Source organism: Xiphophorus hellerii, chromosome 22 (assembly GCF_003331165.1).
Source record: "Xiphophorus hellerii strain 12219 chromosome 22, Xiphophorus_hellerii-4.1, whole genome shotgun sequence".
Taxonomy (NCBI): Eukaryota; Metazoa; Chordata; class Actinopteri; order Cyprinodontiformes; family Poeciliidae; genus Xiphophorus; species Xiphophorus hellerii.
The window spans coordinates 24,780,668-24,801,340 of NC_045693.1; the positions used below are offsets into that span (position 1 = coordinate 24,780,668).

Consider the following 20,673-nt stretch of genomic DNA (forward strand, 5'->3'; position numbering starts at 1 on the left):
TCTGTTTACCTCTTCTTCTTCTTAATAGAGCACTCTCCTCCTTAATCACTTCTTTCTGTAAAGATGAAATGAGAGACTGTAAAATAAACAGATAAGTGTGATTGCACCACAGTGAGAGCAGTGGTGCCTCCTTTCCTCTTGAATTTTTATATATATCTATATATAAATATATATGTGCGCGAGCAGAGGCAGATGCACAAATTCAATTAACTATTTTTCTTTTTTTTTATATGCATCTTTCTGTCTGTTTAACCTCCAGAGATGGCAGGAAGAGGGCTACGAAATTAAATGAAAGGGTCTCGGTGTGGTACACACGCAGAGAAATGTGCTGCTGACTGTGAGGTTGCAGTTGGAAGATAACTCAAACACACCACAAGTCCCCAAGAATAAATATATCCACCTCTCCACAAAGATTGCTCAGTGTTTTTGGAAATTACTCTGTGCTTCCGGTTGAATATTTAGTGAAGAAAAAAAAACATATGCAGCTGGGTTTTATAGGTGCTTTTGCGACTTTACTTGGACTACAAGCTTGGCGTGAGATTGTCTTACGCTGCCAAAACACATAATCTTTTGGTAATCTTTTGGTCTAGTTTCTAGGGCAAAGAGCTGGGTGCACTTGAAATAAGGCAAAACTAACTTAAACGTAACTTTTCAGCAAGAAATAGGAGATTATTTTAATTAAATAATTCCTTAATATTGATGGAAAAGTGCTGGTTCCACTGTCAGATAATTTCACTTATAACATGAAAAAATGTTTGTCATGAGTGAAATAATCTGCCAGTGGAATCTTTTCATTAACATTAAGTAATTATTGACTTAAAACAAGATTCTTTGACAAAATTTACCTGGTAAGATTTTGTGTTTTTACATTCTAGCATGAGTGTCTCTCTGTTACATCCTCAATATTGTGCTAGGAAGACTATTTCCTTTTTTTTTAATCGCACCTAAATGTTTCTGTCATCAAACCAAATTTGATATCAAACCAAGAGTATCTGAATAAATATAAAAAGCGGGAATCTTAAGGAAAAAGCTACTGAAATGAATCGATGTGAAAACGTAACCCAGTACCTGCTTGTCCCGTCCCTCAGTTTGGAATGGTTGATGTCCCTGTAGAGGGATTTAGTTTTACGTTTCATTGCAGAATCGTTTAATTCAGCCACTTTGGAGGGGTTTTTTTCCATATAAACGACCTGTTTAACTTTGAGTTAGACTTTAACTAGGCCACTCCAAAACTGATTTGCAGCCATATAGATACAGTTTTGCTAGTGGGGTTTGGACTGTTGCATAACACAAGGGAGTCTGAGCTTTAGGTCACAAACTGTTAGCAGTAGTGAGCAGAATATATGGTTTTCCCAATTACAGGAAGCCCTATGGGTTCTGAAGCTGATGAACAGCCCCACACCATGACACTACCACAACCACACATGCTTACTGCTGGTAGTATTTTGTTCTTCATCTGAAAAGCTGGTAATTTCAGACTAGTTGGAAGAAAACCCGCACTTTTCTCTCATGAGTCATAGAGATCATAAAGGTTTTCTTTGGCAGTCGTTGGACGGTCTCTGTGTTTTTCTGGTCAACAGTGGTTTGGGCCTTGCTTTTCCATGTTGCCAGACAAGTTTAGGTTTTTCTTGATTCTACAGGTTTGGTAATAAATTGACCTGGATGTGACAAAAAGGTAGGCTAATTATGAATAATTTATGACTTTTCAAGGGAGACATTACAAATTCATATAGACTCAAGCTGGTTTTCCCTTTAATAAAAGAAAATAGTGTTTTGTACTTACTCAACTTATCTTTGTCTGATATGAAAATGTAAAAGATGTAAGTAGACAAATGCTTTTTAAGAACCACTGCATTTTAAAATGTAATTTAACCTATTCAGTAATACCTTTAAGAAGTTTTAGAAATATTTCCGATTATATAATGCTAAAATCTCAAAATACTCCCAGTTAAAGGTTCCATAATTAAGAAAGCTCTTGTCTTAGTTTACAATGCCTGATGATAAAATTGAAAATTAACCTTGCCAGTTTTTATAATTTTGTGATCAGTCGTTTGGTAAGAATAATCTGTCTCTTGTCATTATGTTTTATGGAAACTTTAATTAATCCTACATTGTGCTTTTCATATTTCTTCTTACATAATCACAATTTTAAGAAAATCATGGATCCTATAATAAGAAGCCTTGATTCATGTTCATTTACACTCCCCACTACGTGTATCGGCATCGATGGTAGGAGTGTCTAGAACACTTTTATTGCACTAGCGATGCTGAAAGTATAGAAAAATCTTTCATTTGAGTAGTTATAATATTTAGAAATAATTGTTTTCAACAAAAGTATCAGTAGCAAAATTATTGGCGTCCCTAAAAGTCTTGTAATGCACATCTGATTAAATCTTTTTTGTGTTTTCATGTATTACTTTTGTTAAGTTGATAAGAGTTAATGTTCATTTCTAACGAGTAATCCATAACCCTGTTTTTCTTAGCCTAAAAACCTTTTTCTGTCCTACCTTCAGTAATGAACACGTGGGGTTTGCTCAACTCTAGTTTAATCGGAAACATGTCCTTCGGTCAGATAAGACTAAGGTTTAGCTTTACGGCAACAAACTCTCCAGCTGGGTCTGGCATGAGAGAAAGCATGAATATGTGGAGAAGTACCTCAGTATGGTGAAGGATCTGTGATGCTGTGGGCTATTTTGTCTTTCAAAGGCCCAGAGAACCTTGCTGGAGTGCACGGCATCGTGAACTCTTTGAAATACCAGAAAATTTCAAATGAAAACTCTGCATGTAAAATGAAAACAAGTCGGCTGCAAAACAATTATCCCTATCAGTACAGAAATGGTTGATATGGAGCAAAATCAGTCTTCGTAGTCTGAGAAGTATCTTGTATGATTATTTTAGCTAATTGCTGCTGGATAGTCTAAAGGATTTGAATGGGGAGTGACTCGAATAGTAATCAATTTGTATCTGTTCAGAAGACAAAGAAATCAGCTAAACTTCACCTTCAAACCATTTTGATGAATGAAACCAACTAAACCTTAACTATTTCTGCACTCATTGCACCTTTTTGGTCTCATTCAGACTGTAAAAACTGAGCCAGTTTATTTGGGTCTATTTTAGTTCCTTTAACACCTGCCATCTCTGCCTTCGTCTTTTCATTCCACATCACCTTTATTCCACCTTTTTATGCTTAAACTGCAACCAAGTTATTAAATTCTTTCCCCACATTCCCCGGGATTCCCAGGGGTGTTGTTTTAAAGAGTATCCCTCTCTCCTCTGCGATTAAACGATCGGTCACACGATCTTTCCACTCTCCCCTCCGTAGCTCGAGGCTATTCGCGGACCCCCAAGAACAGCCGGCCAGAGAAGCTGCGCGACTCGCTGAAGGAGTTGGAGGTAACCTCACTCCACCTCTCCAATACCCCACCACCACCACCCCCCTCTCTCCAGCTTCTTCTTCCTCCTCCCCTCTGGGGATTTTTGTCGTTTTCCCTTTCCGAAACGGCTGATTGATTAACAAATAGGGGCATTCTCTGTCTGCCTTCGCTCTTCCCCCGTCGTCCTCGTTTGTTCTCGTCTCTCCTTCTCTCCTTCTCCTCTCTCATCGCCTCTCTTTCGGCCGACCTCTGTCATCGGACGGGATATTTGAGGGGATCAGGGGGCCGCGGACTCCCTCCTCCCCTTTCTTTCCCTTCCTCCCTCCTTCTCTTCCACCTTCCTCATTCACCTCCTTCTCCTGTCTTCCCCTCTGTACTTGTGGCAGTACAGACCTAGCTTTGTTTGCTGGAACCTGTCTGTGGCTGTTATCCACACACACACGCACTCACCCCACCCAGCCACCTCCCTCCTCTTACCCGTAACCATTGTCTGAAACCAGAAACACCCAGTACACCTCCTCTCTCTCCGACCTTCTCTCCTCCCATCCAATCACCCCAGCTGGGCCTGGAATGTTGCAGGAATGACTGACCTTACACTCACACACACACACCCCTACTCACACTCACCCCCACACGCCCACACACACATGCAAGCAAGCAGTGGTTACCTGCATCCGTTTCTCCCCTGCCCCCCCTGGACCCACCCCTCGGTTAGCAGGAACTGCTGGAGTGAGCACTTGTCGGGACAGGTATCTACTACCACAAACAGACAGTTTCCCTTTTGTTTTCAGTGTCTCTTTCAAACATTTTCCGGGGTTTTCTATAATTATTGCATTGTTGAAGCAAAGTTCTGTGCCCTCTTTGTCTTACACTTTCTCTATTATGTCCATTCAGGAGCTGCTGCAGAGCAACACCTGCGTTCACACCAGATGGAGAAGCAAGTACTGCTGCCAGGTACACACCCTTCCCAGCTCAGCACCCTCTGGGTTCAAGCAGACACACGCATCCACACACACACAAGCACCTGTTAGTGCGCATCAGTGAAAGAGCTAAACTGGACAGTAAAATCAGCTAAGAGATTATTGTAAGCACATTATGGGAAACTAATATTACAATATTCCTTTAAGTCAAAAACCTTAAAAGCAAATCTGATCTTCTCTTTTTTATTTTAAGCTCATCATAAATGTTTAAACCACCCTGCAGAAAACATACATCTTACCTAGTACATTACCTTTAACTAGGATATTCATTATGACAAGCCAAACATTTAAAAGCATTGCACCAAAATAAACTGGGATAAACGTTAACCTGTCAGCTCCATTGTGATGTATGCAGATGATGTTGAGCAATGGTGTGCTGGCGACTGTCACCCTAAAAGGACCTCAACTCGATCAAGTATGTGTAGACCGCACGTTAGTGGGTCGACTTCCTGCCAACACTGTGACTGATGGTGAGTTGTACCGTGATTAAGAGTTTCTCATTTTCACTATTATGCTGCGTATTACCATCCCAAGTCCACACAACCAAATAAAACCCAGAACTCGAAGATGGAATCAAATTAAGTCTTAGATCGTAATGAATACAGTTTTACCTATTTCTGCAGTACAGTCCATCCTTACAACTCAGTTTCCTACAAAAACTCACTTAAGGCTAATAGATAAAATGGTGGTGGACATAAACAGTAAAATGTCTTGACATACTATTACACTGAAAGCGAAAGCTTTACTTTCTCTCAGCTGCTGAGAAAATGTTGCAGAGTAAAGTGGAAACATATTCAGAAAATCCTGCCAAGAGAAACTATTGTGGTTGTGATTCTGCTAATCTCACCTGTTCTTGTTGAAAAGTTGTTACAACATTTGATAAAAATGAAAAAAAGACAAGTCTCCAATGTTTGGCTTTGCACAATATTTTTTGACAGATTCTCCAACAACAATAAAACAAGGTTGTTGCTGTTACCCTTCAATGGACTAAAGAATGACGATGATGCTTGGCTCTTCCTATACTGCTGTACTGAATCTCAACTTAAATTATGGCTAAAATGATTCACCCAAAAATCCTGAACATACACTGCAAACACACAAAATTTTACCTAGCAAGTTTGGTCTATTTTTTAGTGCAAATTTCTTAGTTAACTTGAATTAAGACAAAACTAACTTACAAGTTACTTCTCAGCAAGTCATAGGAACTTGTTTTAAGTCAATAATTACTTAATATTGATGAAAAAGTACTCTTTTTGATTGGCAAATTATTTCACATATAACAATGCATTTTTCCCATGTTTTAAGTGAAATACTTTGTCAATAGGACTCTTTCATCAATATTAAGGAAATGTTGACCTAAAATAAGCTCCTATATCTTGCTGAAAAGTTAATTATTAGTTAGTTTGTTTTATTTCAAGTCAACTAAGATATTTGCATTAGAAACTAGAGTAAAGATACTTGGTAAGATTTTGTGTTTGTGTAGTGTACAATCAGTTTAATAAATTCTCAAGCTTTCAGTTTTTAGCAATGCATTTCATGGAGAAGCAGCATCCAGTTTTTATGCTCCACTTTTCTGGAAAAATTGTAGAAATATTCTACAATTGGGACATTAAATTTGTAGGTAATGCACAGTACTTTTTATTTTTACTAATAAAATTGAGTTATTATGTGTCCTTATTCGTCCGAATGCTCATATTTATTTTTGGCATTTATTTTTTGGCTTTTTTTTCTAGCTGTTTTAATTCAAACTTTTGGTGTTTAAAAATCATCATCATCCGCTCAGTTTCTCTCGACCCGTCGGTGCTGACTGCTTGCCTACACCTGCTCGCCCTCTGCATGCACTTCCACGTCCACCACACACTTCCCCACACTCTGTCACGCAATCGCTCTCTCACACAGGCGGCGACTCGCACCATAACAGGTGCCACAGGTGAGCCAGGCGACTCTTGCTAGCTAATTGCGGGCAAATCCTTTTGTGCTGCGTGTGTCCAGGGGCCTTCCCTTAAGAGCATCCATCAGTGTTTTTCCCTCCATCGCGCGTTACTCCAGGGAGCGCCGTGCACCCCCCACCTCACCTTCCCCTTGCTCTGGGCTCCCTCACTCTGCAGACCTGGCAGGAGAGAATAAGAGGCTGTGGACAACGGCCCAAATCTGCTAATTATTTCTTTCTTTCTGTATCAATTATTTGTTCATAACACCGCCCTCCCCACTTCCGCCTGGGGTCTCGAGACACTTGATAAAGCCCCCACAGTGCACACATAGCACACCCGTGTAATTACATACACACACATCCTTTTTCCCTTTTGCATAGGCCAACAAACACTTACTGTATGTCCACTTGCATTTACACACCTAAAAGAAAAAGACTTGCACACACTCAGGTACACACTCGCCTCCCACTGCGCTTCATTCAAAGCCTCAGAGGGCACTAATTATTAGAGTAATGGTTGTGAGAGGGTGGGTTCCGGGGATTTTGTGTACGCGTCCGTGTGTGTGTGGGACAGGGGGGTGTGGGGGGTTGCAGTCAGATTGGGGTTCTCACATCTGCCACTTGTTAAATTAGGCTGAGACAATTAAAAGCAGAGAGCCAGACCAGATCGCAACATCCAACACATTTATCATTACTGGAACTGTTTACAATATCAACTGAGTTGTGATCCCTGTAGGTGTGTACGTGTGTGTATGTGTGCATAGGCGCGGGGGTGTGTGTGTGTGTATGTTTGGGTGGTTATACCTAGTAGAGTAGAACTTTCATTATTCAAATTAGAATTTACAATATTTTCAACTAACAAACATAAAAGAAAATATCCGTAGAGAGACAGGCACACACATCAGGTGAGTTTTGACCTGCTTGTTGGCAAAGTTCAGGATTGTAGCTGAGAGAGGAGACTTATTAAGATGGAAATCTAAAATATTTCAGTCAATATGCACCGATCCCATCGGTCAAGATGCAGAAAAAAATTTATGTTAGTTGAGTTATTCAGAATGCAGAGTTGAGTGAATTCCTATTAGTGCTCATCTGTTCACGTTTACAATATAAAATGGTTGATGCTGTTTGGCATGGAAGTTTTTAAATAATTTAATTGGATAAAAAGAAATTTCAAAACCTAACCGGACCTTAAAATAATTTTTTTAAAGGGGAAGTATGACGTATGTGTTTTCTAGGCACATAATGCCATTTAATAGCACAATTAAGTAACTATGTTCCTTCAGTTTTTATAAAAATGCTACATATATCAAATATGACGTAAAAGCAATTTGACTACATAATTTAATGCCATGAAAATGAGTCTCTGTCTCTTTAAAAAAACTCCTGATCTTTCTGAAACTTTGTTTTCAGGAAGTCATTCCAACAGCGCTCCTCTAATAACCCCAAACCAATGTTTTTACCAGCTTTGTACTGAGAAGTAGCTCGTATAATGAGCTCAGCAGATGAGCAGTTCCACTTGATGTTTGCTAATTGCTGCTGCTGCTAGTCTGAAGGAGTGGGGGAGTTTTGGGGTAGGGCTGCTCTGTGAGGTGGAAGCTCGGAGGCTTGGAAACTGGAGAAACGGTGAAGCTAGGTCCAACCAGGCGTTTTGCACAGCTGAATGGTTGTCATGGAGATTTAAGGGTTTTTTAAACATGCATGAAAGAATCAAGGGCAACACTGAAGGTACAGTATGTTTATGATTAGGGAATAACAACATAACATGATGTAAAGCGCAAAGAAGTTGACTTCACATAGTACTGCCCCTTTCATGTTCTGACTGAAAAAAAAACCTTGTAATTTTCTGTCATATCTGACACTGACATGATTTAGAAATTTTGCATGTATTGATTTACTTTCAATTGACTAAGCGTCACAGTTGTAGCTGAATCTGAAATTAAGCAGCACCAGGGTTTGCAATGGCAATTTATTTTCAACTTTGTAAAGCAGAAAGAGGTTGTGAGTTTTTGGATAAAGAAGAAAATCCCTTTTTCTCCAATTTGCACAGATTCAACCAAACTACAGACCGGTTTCTTTTTTTCTTTAAAGATTGAAACAAAAAGCCAGTCTGTTTTCTTTTTCTTTTTGGAAGTCGGTTCACTGTTCTGGTTTAAACTTTACAACCTGGAGGCCGGTTTAACCCTGTTGGAACAACGAGCTCCGATTGCATCACACTGAGCGGCAGATTACGAATATTCTACCGCATCAAAGTATTACAGGTTTTCATTGGCCGACGGCTGGGCCAAGTTGAGCATATGCTCCACGATTAAGCGTCCTTAAGTGATTTTTCATAGCAGGTTTCATTTCCCCATGTTTAAATGTGCTTTGCTTAAGCCCATTGGCCTCTTATGTCAACATGCTGCAGAGGAGATGGCATTAAATGGATTTAGGGGCTCTGTGTGTGTGCGGTTTTGTCTGTGTGTGCGCGATGAGATTGCTCTTTGCATCTGACTGGATGCATTTTGTGCATGTGTTGGTGTGAGTGAATGTGCATGCATAAAATATTGTTGCAGACCTCCAAGTGTAAATGCTTATGTAGCTTTCTGCCCATGTGACTACATACACACCACAACGAGCTGCTTCAGTGTGTGTGTGGGGGTGTGTGTGTGTGTGCGTGAGTCTGGGAGCTGTTCGTTGATGGGTCACACAATTTTGGCCCCTAATGCCAAATCAGCCACCTGGTCCCCAGATTGAACCGCGGCCTGGTTTGGAAAAGAATGGGATTATGCTTAATCCCGTTTATAGACACCCACGGAGATCAATACTAAACTGCATTTAACTTGATTCATCTGTAATCTATCACAAAGACGCTTACTATTGCATTAAATGTTGTTTCTAAAAGCTAAAGCTCGTTAATGGCCGTATGTTTTTTGTAACGGTTTAGTTTTGAACCAGTTCTTTACTGTATAATCCAACTGACAGACTCTGTTGACCTGATTTAAGATGCTAGGTTTTTTTTATGTTTTTTTTTTTTGTCAAGGCATGTTTGCTCCACTCTCTTGAAAATTAGCATATTAATTCAAAAATTTCCACACAACAGGATGATTCGAAGCGCAATCCCACCAATATCCTCCTGTTTATAAATACACACGGCACGGTTAATTGCCGGTTAGATGTTTAAATCTCGGGGTGCAGCCTCACCCGTTCAACTCAAAGCAGGATTTCTGAGAGACATGTGTAGCAACCCCCTTCTCACCCCTCCCCTCTTTTCCATTTAATTGGTTTCATAAACAGATTAATTTGAAGGAGAGGGTAGGGTACGGAGGGGGGGCTTAATTGGTAATCAGCGTTTCCATGCAGCTCCAGAAAGAGTTGAACAGGATCAAGTGTGTTCTTCTACTATTTAAAAGTGTGTGTTTTACAAAAAACACAGAAAAAGTTTGAGAGGAAAGAGGAAAAAACGTGTATAAAGGAAGCAGAAAAAGTAAATGTTGGACACTGAACACTAACTAAACAGTGTAAACGTATACACAAGAATATTTATTGAAAAAGCAAAAAAAAAAAACAGGGATCAAATCTGACCTAGAAGAAAGCCATAAGAGGTCATGTGCTGCAGAAGCCCTACTCACATGAAACAAAAAAAAAACCTTTTTGGCCTATATTCTCAATACTTTGAGCCCAAACTAACACCACACTTAACCTCAAGTACTCAGTGGTGGTGGCCACATCACGCTGTGGGTATTCTTCTATTCAGCAAGGACAGGGAAGCTTGTCAGAGTCGATAAATACAACTAAATTCAAGGCAGTCCTTGAAAAACACCTGTTGGGGGCTGGAAAAGACTTGGACAGAGACTCACTTTAAAAATGGAAAGTGACTCTTAGATATTCAGTGACAACTACGATGTAACGATGTAGATCAAAGCATATTTAGGTGTTAGAATGCGCCAAGTCAAGTTCAAGTTTATTTGTGTGGCACATTTCAGCAACAAGGCAGTTCAAAGTGCTTTGCGCCATAAAGACATAATACAGTAACCAGTTATGAAACAAGCAATAAACATTACATTTTGTCAAAAGCCATCATCAAAATCACTTAGCAAATACACATCAAGTATATTGATTAATGTTCCAGTTGTTATTAATCAAAGGTAGTTATAAACATGTGGGATTTTAGCCTTCATTTAAAGGATCTCCGTGTTTTGGAGGTTTTGCAGTTTTCTGGACGTTTGTTCCAGATTTGTGGTGCATAGAAGCTGAATGCTGCTTCTCCATGCTTGGTTCTGGTTCTGGGGATGCAGAGCAAACCAGAGCCAGAAGACCTGAGAGGTCTGGAAGGTTTATACAACAAGTCTTTAATGTATGTTGATGCTAAACTGTTCTGTGATTTATAAACTGTCAGAAGTCAATGTCCAGACCTAAATCCAATTGATAAACGTTGACGTAACTTTAAGATTTTACCCATTCTGATTGAGGTCAAGCTTAGCAGTGGAGAATTTGCAAATATTTCCATCTTTAGAAGGAAACATATTAAAACTGTAATCCAAAAGACTTACAGCGGTAACTTAGTGAAAAATGTTTCTACAAAGTATATTTGAAACAGGGTGTCAGGTTGCCAAAGCAGCCACTACATTGTAATATTTGTGCAATAATACCTAAACAAAGCAAAAAGGACGAACTGTAAATAGAAAGTTTTTAGATCTGGATGGATTATATCTGTTATTATTATTATCTTTTTTTAACCAATAAATATGGAAGTATATATTAATTCTCAGTAGCTGACTGTGCAAGGCGATCATATGGTTTCTTTAAGTGTCCTCTCTGCTGTGTAAAGCTGCTGTTGTCCTTTCAGTTTAGGGTAGTGATATTGAGTGTGGTGATGTCATTTCCAGCGGTGCTGAGCGATCGGCTGGTTCTGCTGTCCTTCCTGGAGCAGAGCCAGGTCGCCGGCGTCTACCTGAACAAGAAGAGCCAGGATTCCCTGGAGCCTGGCAGGCGAACAGACAAACTCTCATCTTCTGAAATCAAGGTACAGAAGGCCACGTTGATGTGTGTGTGTATGCGTGTATGTTTTCAGGTTGAATTTAGCGACCATAAAAGAGGAGGAGAAATCCAATGAGACAAAAAGGAAAGGTGTCATGTTTTTGTTCTCTATCCCTGGCCAGTTTTTTTTTTTTTGTTGTTTCTTCATTTCACCTGTTTTCCAACACCCTAAAGTTTTCTTTTGGATCACTATCACATGAAATCGGGTCAAGTTTCCCACAAAATTAAGCACCTAAAAAATTCTCCAAACACAAACCTACAAATTGTTCTAAAAAGTTATAAGCATCTAGTCTCAAAAGTGGCAGTAGTTTAAATTTGGGTGTTGTAGGGTTAAACAAAAGACTCAATACATGATGTTTCATTTATATAAAGTAGAATTAGATGAACTAACAATCCATCTAACTACTTAAGAGTTGGAGTTAGATACTCTTAGAATTAGTTGACTCAAAAATTTCCCTATTTTGTCTACAAAATTTCTGTGATTAATCTCAAACTTTCTGAATATAAAGTCAGCAGTTTTTGGAGATTGAAACTCAGAAATGTCCAATTTTCTTTCTAGAAAATTTCTGAGATTAATTTCAAAATTTTTTGTTTTGGCAGAAATTTACTTCCTCCTTTTTTTCTATTTTTTTTCTATGTACAATGGGCCTAAAATGCTTCCTTATTAGTTACACTTTCAACTTCGAAAGAAAGAGTTAAATTGTTTCCTTACCCATTTAAAACCAAACATCTAAGAAAAAACTCTGGGTGTAAACTTAGTATGCAGTCACTCCTGCAAAAATGTCATTTTTAGACAGAACAACCAGTTTGAGACCAGATGCAGTTATTTATATACAGTATATACTGTATATATATCAAAATATTTATATTTTGATATACCTTCAACTCTCTCATGTTTGTATTTCATTCTAGTCTGGATTGACTTTAATAGATGCTGGTAATAGATCTGATCAAGAGCAGCCCTCTTCTTCCCTAAAAACAGTCTCCTCCCTCTGTAGCTCCTAACAGCTAAACCAGGCATTATCACATTACGGCCAGGCCCTTTTCGTCAAGGTGTGTGTGTGGGAGACGTGCGCGCGTTTCCACGACGGCGTGTGTGCGTCAATGCAATCGTTCTCGCCAAGCGTCTGTTTCCAGAAGCAGAGTCCTGATAAGGCGCCACCTTCATCACCAGCACCACTCCATTCTGCGCACCAGTGTCAACGCACATGCACACGCCTGCATGTAACCTGCAACACTCTTCATCCCCACCCTCCACCGACAAGCACACACACACACGCCCACGCACAAACACATTGCCCTGGTCCAGTGGGCTAAGCTGGAAAAGGGAGAGTAGGGGGGGCTAAACTAATCCGGCCCAGAGAAAGTGGTTTTTGATTATTGCTGACCAGCAAACGCCAGCAGAAAAAAAAAATAAAATTGAAGAGCAAGGAGATGGGTGGGGACGGAGGGGGGCATGAGGGTGGTACAGATAGAGTGTGTTATTAACCCAGTGATTTTTAGATATTTTTTTCCCCCCTTCGTTTTCATTTCTAATCTGTCAGTGATCTCCTGTTCAGCTGTTCGGGGAAAAACTCTTTGTTCCCTTTATCATCACATGTTCTTCCATCATTCACAGGCATATTTTGTGTCCAAAGAAAATTCTGCCCCCCTCAGGGAGCAAGGAGGGCAGACATGGACCGCTGCATCTCAAATCTTCTCTACTCATACAAGGCAGCGCACCGATTCCTGCAAGTTCTTAGGCTTTTAACCCCTTTTCTGTGCTGATACATTCATTTGTAAAGAGATATTTTCATATTATTCCTCCTCCTGACAACATGCCTCTTTGGTGCCAGTTTAATGTGAACAGTAACGTGTGTTTTTGTAAATATCCATTTATTATATATTCCAAAAATTTACTTTATCCGATATCCCTTTTCTCCATGTTTGCTTTTTGTATTTTCTGGGGTTTTTTCCAGCCATGTTCAAACTCCAGTCTTCCTTAATTTTTTTTTTTAAATACATTTTCATTACTCATTATCACTCTTCATTACTCATGGAAAAACATAGTACCATCATGTGCTTCAAAAACACAAAATTTTACCTTGGTCTAGTTTCTAGTGCAAATATCTTAGTACACTTGAAATAAGGCAAAGCTAACTAACTTTTCAGCAAGATATAGGAGCTTGTTTTAAGTCAAGAATTTATTAACATTAATTTAAAAACGCAGTTCCACTAGCAGATTATTTAACTTGGGAAAAATGTCTTTTAGCCTGTGGAGCTAGAACCTTTTCCTCAATATTAAGAAATTATTTGCTTAAAACAAGGTCTTGTATCTTGCTGAAAAGTTTCTTGTATGTTAGTTTTGTCTTATTTCAAGTGTACTGACATTTGAACTAGAAACTAGAAAAAAAAATACTTAGTAAGATGTTGTATTTTTGCAGTGTGCAGAGTACCACCAGGTTGCTCTGACAACGCCACTCTTCGGTGTGGACGGTCTTACGGAGAGAAGATTCTAATTAGCAGTTTTCAGCATCAGTGAGGTGTTTTCGATTCAGTTCTGAGAGAAAAAATAAAGAAGTCATAAATAACATAGTTATAAAATAGAGAAGAAACACTTTTCCAAATCAAATTATTTTCTGTATGAAACTTTTTAAACTAGTATTTATAGTAGGTAATATACTGTATGTATCATGTGTGTTAGAACAGAGTAACTAAAGTGTTTGCTTACTGTATCTTCTTGATTTGCAAAGGGCTCAGAATACAGAAAATAACATTATAACAACAAAGCTTGTGCATAAACAAGAAGTCTCACTGCAACATGAACTGCAGGTCTGTATCTGGTGTATTTTTGTCTGTTCTTCGTTCAGTGAAGTTCCTTGCAGTGGTTAGAGTATCTGGAAATTTTACTCGAATAGCAACAGTTCATAACAGTATTACTCAAGTAAAAGTAAAAATCTCAAAACATTATTTTTCCGTTGACGTACGTAGTTACTATTCATCTCCTGCACATTATTGTTGCTATAGCGCTGTACATAATATCTGTACTGCAAAGAATCGCTTCAACAACTGTAAAAATGAGCCAATCAGGTGAAGTGGCACGTATTCAAACTTTCAGTTCTAGTAAACCATTCAGTGGTGCTCATAGTTTAAAGTAAAGGGGAACATTTTAGCTTAACAATATTCTGGTAAAATCCTCATGACATAAATTATTTCATTGTAGAAAAAGCTGATGTTGATGGATGTAACTTTTTAAAATAAAGCCATGTTGTTGAGATGGTCTATCTTGTTGACAAGCAGAAATCAACAAGGACTACTGCAGTATTTCACTTATCATGGGTCATGTTTTTTTGGTAAAAAGTCTCCGATAATATCTTATGTTATGGCAATTGTCTTTTGCGGAAAAATACGAATTACCACATGTGGCAAGAAGTTGCCTCTGCTCCTGAAATAAAAGTATAAAAGAAACTTTTTATGATCTTCTTTTTCTTACATTTTAACTCCCAATCAGGATTGGCTAAAATTGGCTTTGACAAGTGAAAGTGTTACAAACATCAGTCATCTTCAGTTGTTCTCTTTTTTCCTACCTGTTTGCCACTTCCTAACGACTCTTCTGCAGCATGTTAGAGGTCGGGTTCATGTGTGTGTATGTGCATGCAAGCCATTCGTTCTGCTTCGTTCTGAATGTGATGATGAGGTCAAAGTGTAATTTCACCAGCTTTAAATCACCCGATGGTGTGTGTGTACATCTTTGAAAGCATTTTTTTAAACACCTTTTTGCTTCTGCTTGCAGTTACACATACAGTACATTTATGCACATACATGCACAAACTTACATATGTGTGTCTTTTGTGAGTGTGTGTGCTCCTCCAGACGCTTCCCTCCCACCCCCCTTAAGCGCCACGAGAGCTCATTACTGTGCGTCTCTTTGTTGTGGCCCGTAGAGCGTGGCGGACCTTCCTAAAAAATATGCACATCGCTAAAACAACAAGCCCACGCAGACATTAATAATGGAAGATAAAACACAACCTCAGACATCAACAAAAACAGAACGGGGGAAGGACAAGAGAGGCATCGGGGTCTGCAGCGGTGGAGGTGTCCACGCCCCGAGGTGTCCAAACAGCAGACCAGGAACGCAAATCCAAATGGATTAATAACTAACGACTTCCCCTGAAGATTTGTTTTGATTCTGCGGGCTTCTTGACCCCTTCTCAGTTCACGCGTGTATGTGTGTGTGCTCTTGCTTCTAGGTGATGTGTGTGGAGGTGGGCGGGCCGGGTGGAGGAGTTCGCAGGCGCGTAGCTCTCAGCCGTCTCCAGGATGTGGCGCTCTGCTGGTGGACGCTGGACGAGCTCAGCGAGGGGATGTGGCCGTGGACTCCCGCAGACACGCACAAAAACAATCTGTTCCTGATAAGCTGCTCACCTACTGAAGGACTCAAGGTGGATGCACACCCCACACACACACACACACACGCCCTGTATGTATTTATCATTTCAAACAAGAGAACCAGATAAGGCTTCTCAGTAGGACTGAATCGATTAATCGGATTCATTATGATGAGTCAAATATTGAAATAATTGTCAACTATTTAAGTAATCGATTAGTTGTTAATTGCAGTACACTGGCTTAGAAAAAGACCATTTGCTGAAGGAACAACATGGTCCGGACTGTAATTAAGACAGAACTGTCTGTAAAATATAAACAATTTGCATTTAAGATAAAAAAAACTATATGCTGTATGTACTCCCAAAATTTCTCAAAGTAGTAGCAGCTTGCTTAAGTTTATGAACAAAAGGCAACTTGTATATATATTTTTTTATGTATCAAAATAAAAAAAAGAGCCACTGCAGGTTGCAGACACCTGGAGTAGATTAATAAGACGTTCATAGACATGTGGACCAAAAAAGCGAACTCTGGTCCACTTCCAAACCTAGGTCAGATGCATATGCGAACTGACTGGAGACCGCTCCTAAAGCAGGAAGCAGACTGTAGCGTAGGGCATTATGGGTAAATACAACCAAAGCAAACACGAGAGTCTATGGGAGAAATGATTTGTGGTCTTTTACCAACAAAAAAGAGAAATCCTACAACTTCTGAAATGTGACATCACTCCATTTTTGTTTACATTTTGTGAAGAAGGAAGTGGCATTCAGTGTCTTCTTCAGAGCTTTCCATGTTGTTTCTTTCAATGGTTCTTAGTGCAGTGCCCCACATGTGTGTGTGGACGGGGGGGACAGGTGTTTCAAAGGATTTGGTTGCTGTGACGCAGAGGAATGTGAAAGCGAATCGCACCAACTGAAAATGTAAGAAATATTGGAACATTGGTCCCAAATTGAACCGATTCTACTGGACTATGAGATGTAAAAACACCCTAAAAGTCGTAAACACTGGGGTAAAAAGTTGAACAATTACAATGTCAAGGTATGTAATTGTTATAGCATTCACCTGTTTGCTTGACATTTTGTGTGTAGTTATTGATGACTTCATGAAGACAAGGTTGATCATTTTCTTAAGTTTAGCTTTTTGTGTCCTCACCGTTGATTATCGGCTCACAGCATATTGAGCATAAGTTATTTTGAACTCAAGTGTTTCTGGTAAATGTTAAAAACACCAGACACAGTCAAAGCTATGAGACAACAAGCCTTAAAAAAGCTTGAAACTGCAAAGTGGATGATAAAAGTTCTTAAATCAGAAGGTTTTTGATGCTTTTATTGCATTAATAACTACAGTTACATACATTTCCTCCAGACTCTGCACTGCAAAGAAAATAAAAGCTGCAGATTTGAGCCGAGACTCGTGTCGTCACGGATTGGGGATTGGAAGCGGTGTGTTAGTCACCTTAAGGGTGGTACGTCCGTTGCACCTCTGTGCATCACCATGTGAAATAAAAAAAAAAAAGAATGCCTACACGTTCCCCGGTTTCCTCACACACGCACATTGGCTGGCCTGTGGCAAAACCGTATCCATGATGATGGATCAGGTCGGGATTGGCCTTGCGCCGAAATCACATGAAAGATCCCGCGTTAACTCCGCCGCTCCCTGGTTAAGCAGATGCTAAATATTCACCAGAGCAGCAAGAGGGAAAGAGGGGTGGAGGGATCTGCATTAGCAACTGGATGCAGGACAAATAAATTCATGCAGGAGAGACCGAGGGAAGGTGTAGGAGGGAAAGGGGGCGCATGAATATGAAATAATCAAAGCAGATGTTGTTTGCTGCTTGTTGTTTTTTTTGGGGGGGGGAAGGCGCTCTACATTTATCAACCTCCTTCACCAAGTTTTAAGTCCTCTCCGTCTTCCTCCGACATCCCCCCACCGTCCTCCTCCTTTCCTTTCCCTTCCATCCTCGTCGCCTCAAGAACATTAAAGTCTGCGGCATCGCGTTCTAATGAAAGCGTTTGTTGTCATTTTTCAGATGCGCGGTGTGAAATTAAGCGAGCAGTTTATGTAAGAGCCGTGGCAGGAATCAAACGGCGGGAGACGCCAGCTACTTCAATCACTTCAAGCTCATATATATGTTCCTTTTGTTCAGTTCACTATCTGCAAGCGCTAAGCCAATTTTCTAGCCGGTCTCTCGGCATTTAAAAAAGTCAGATTTTTTCTTTTTTTTTTTTTTTCTCTTTCGTATGTGGTCTTAATTCGTAAACCCCCCTCCACCTCCACTCCACCACACAAACTCCCCATGCTGATAAATGGAGCCAAAAGCACAGAGTAAGGAGAGGTAAAAAGGAAAACATACAGTTTAATGCATGCGGTTAGCATTTTTAATCATTCTCTTTTCACCCTTCCCTCCATCATTTTTGCCAAACAAATAAGCTTGCACAAAACATTTCCAGGAATTTCATGATTTAAGGGCTTTCTAAACAAAACAAACACATATTTTATACCTTCAGTTTTTTCCCTGTTTGTGATGTTGTTTTATCTGTGTTTGCATCATGTTTTCTGCATGTAACTCCTCCTGCCATAAAATGAACAAAAATGAACAGAACACAGAACTTTTTTGTTATTTTAATTTGGTTTATTTCAGAATCCAATGAACAGACAGACAACAAAATCAGTTGATGTCGCTGTTCTCCCGTCCGTTGTTGCCGTATTTTGAAAAACTGTAATGGAAACACTATTTTCTTGTCACACCATTTTGTATACAGCAGCAACGCACTCATTTGTAGGAACTGGCCTCCTTGAACAATGTGCAGCTGGATTCACCAGGGCTCTCACAGCATGACAACTCATAGAAAGTTGTGTTATTCCAACCTGTTGAATCCACAACTCTTCTGTAAAATTACTGACTACAATCTCCCCAAAACGTCGGCGTTGTCGCTCCAACGCCTGAGTAAAACACCCTCCTCTCCTCTGATGGCTGACAGATGATGAGCACTACTTGCTGAAATCTGAACATATTTTGCATTTATGATGCTTTTATGACTTATTGCATAAACAACCTTATTCACGATCAATTGCATTTCTTATTTAATGGAAATTATGTCATTTCAAAATTGTGCCTTTTTGACATTAGGCTAATATCAAAAATTTTTTGAACACATTTGTAATGGAAATAGAGACATCTACTGACATAGCAGTCATGGTTTTAGACTGCGGTAGAAAGCCGGAGTACCTGGGATGTGAGTATTCTGCAAATATTGATGTGAGTTTTGTACTTCTTCTGGAAAAGAAGGAAAATAAAGCAAAACAAAATGCAGAGCTGCATCAGAGCTTTTTGTACAGATAGATAGTTAAAGGTTTTTTGTATAGATTTTAGCCTATTTTGATTTCTCTTTTAAATCCACAAAGAATCAATAAGAACAGTTTGTAAAGTGTTTTATCTTGCTGTGAACTGTGAACACAGCCAACGTTATGTTGGGCTTTGATATTTAAAATTAACAAAATTATGGAGGTGAAATTTTATCCTACCTTAATGTCCTATGTTGGTGATTTGCGAGGAACAGTAGTTCCTCCAGTGCTCCAGTGTGTTCTGGAGCAGTGAATGCTGAGTGGGAAAAAAAACTTCAAATGAAATGTTTATAAATGAAAATCAGATCTTTAGAGAGGGAGCATATGCATCATTGTAGATCCGAAATGTCTCCATAAATATTCAGGATGATTGCTTTCTATTTTCTTGGATTATAATGTTTAATCTATTCACAGTAACATTAGCATTATTTTATCTTTAAGGATGGTTTCTGTATTTAGCCAACTTTAATGAATGGATTCACGAGTTTGCTTTTCAGTAAAAGTTGCTCATATTTGTGGTCCTGTTTGTATAAAATGAAAAATGAAAGCAAAGACGTTGTTAATAACAGACAAGTACTTTATGTACTACGAACTACTTTCCATTTGAATTTTGACGATCCAATTGTTCCAGAAAATCACAGCAAATGGTCCTCATGCCGCACTCTGGCAATGTAGATCATTGCCATAACTATGAGATTTCCAAATCCAGCACTTACCTTGGCGTAGCACTGAGGCTTAAAAGGATAAAATAAGGCAACTTTTTCTGTTCAGCCATTCTGAACAAAAAAAGTTCAGAGAAGTTACCAAACTTGAACATGTCAACGAAAATATAGCTTCCTTTTGAATATCTTCTTTTTATTCTGACTTCATTTTGCTGAAAATAGTAAACTTTGAATCTTCTTGCTGCAAGGGCATCCACACTAAAGAGCGTTGTTGTTATTATGACCTGATAGTTTCAGTATGGTGTGTTCACGGACCACAGAAAATGTCAGGGTTTTTTTTTTAAACCCTGAATTGTTTAATTTTTCAGTACATCTCTTAACATGCAGAGGAGATAAAATCTGAATTAAAAAAAACAACTTTTCTGTTGTTTTGAAGATGCTGCTCCATTCCTTAGAGTTCAGTTCACGTTTTAGTGTTAAACTACGTACAAAACCCACATTTCTACCTGTTTCAGTCCTGTTGGTAATGTATTTTGAAACTAAAATGATTAACTTTAAAATAAAATTAAAAACAGGATGTAGAAATTGAAGTTCAGCAAGTCCTTTGGTAAGTAAATTTTGTCAAGTATGAAATCGAAGATGCAGAATAATGAGTCAGAATATGCTACAGTTTTGGATCTCCTAATACTCATAGGTAGCAGCTGCTAGAGAGAAGGTGTGGGGAATATTGTTTTTTTCTGTACTTCTGCTGTTCCAATGCATTTTCTCACATTGCTACCCCATCTCCAACCCTCTTTCCACATGCCCAAAACTTCCCTGTCCCACCCTGTGCCCCCCACCTCTCTCCACTCTCAACAAACCCTCATCCCTCCGGTCTCCTCCAAGTCCCTCCGTCTCTCTCCGCGCGTCTCTCCCCGTCTTTCTCTGCTCCGTGAGCTGGAAAATTGGCTTCAAAAGGCCACTGCTGTGAACAAGGGCCAGCCACACAGTTGGGCCCGTCC

General features: G+C 39.4%; 1 protein-coding gene across 5 annotated transcripts in view; it reads left to right on the forward strand.

Annotated features, from left to right (window-relative positions):
• Positions 1-20,673, forward strand: part of wdpcp (WD repeat containing planar cell polarity effector) — a 102,614-nt gene that overhangs the window by 33,815 nt on the left and 48,126 nt on the right. For all 5 annotated transcript variants that reach the window (XM_032553705.1, XM_032553708.1, XM_032553706.1 and 2 more), the window contains 5 exons: positions 3,323-3,393; positions 4,269-4,328; positions 4,710-4,824; positions 11,150-11,286; positions 15,530-15,721. In XM_032553705.1, coding sequence (XP_032409596.1) covers positions 3,323-3,393; positions 4,269-4,328; positions 4,710-4,824; positions 11,150-11,286; positions 15,530-15,721 — 575 coding nt within the window. The remainder of the gene's footprint in view (positions 1-3,322; positions 3,394-4,268; positions 4,329-4,709; positions 4,825-11,149; positions 11,287-15,529; positions 15,722-20,673) is intronic.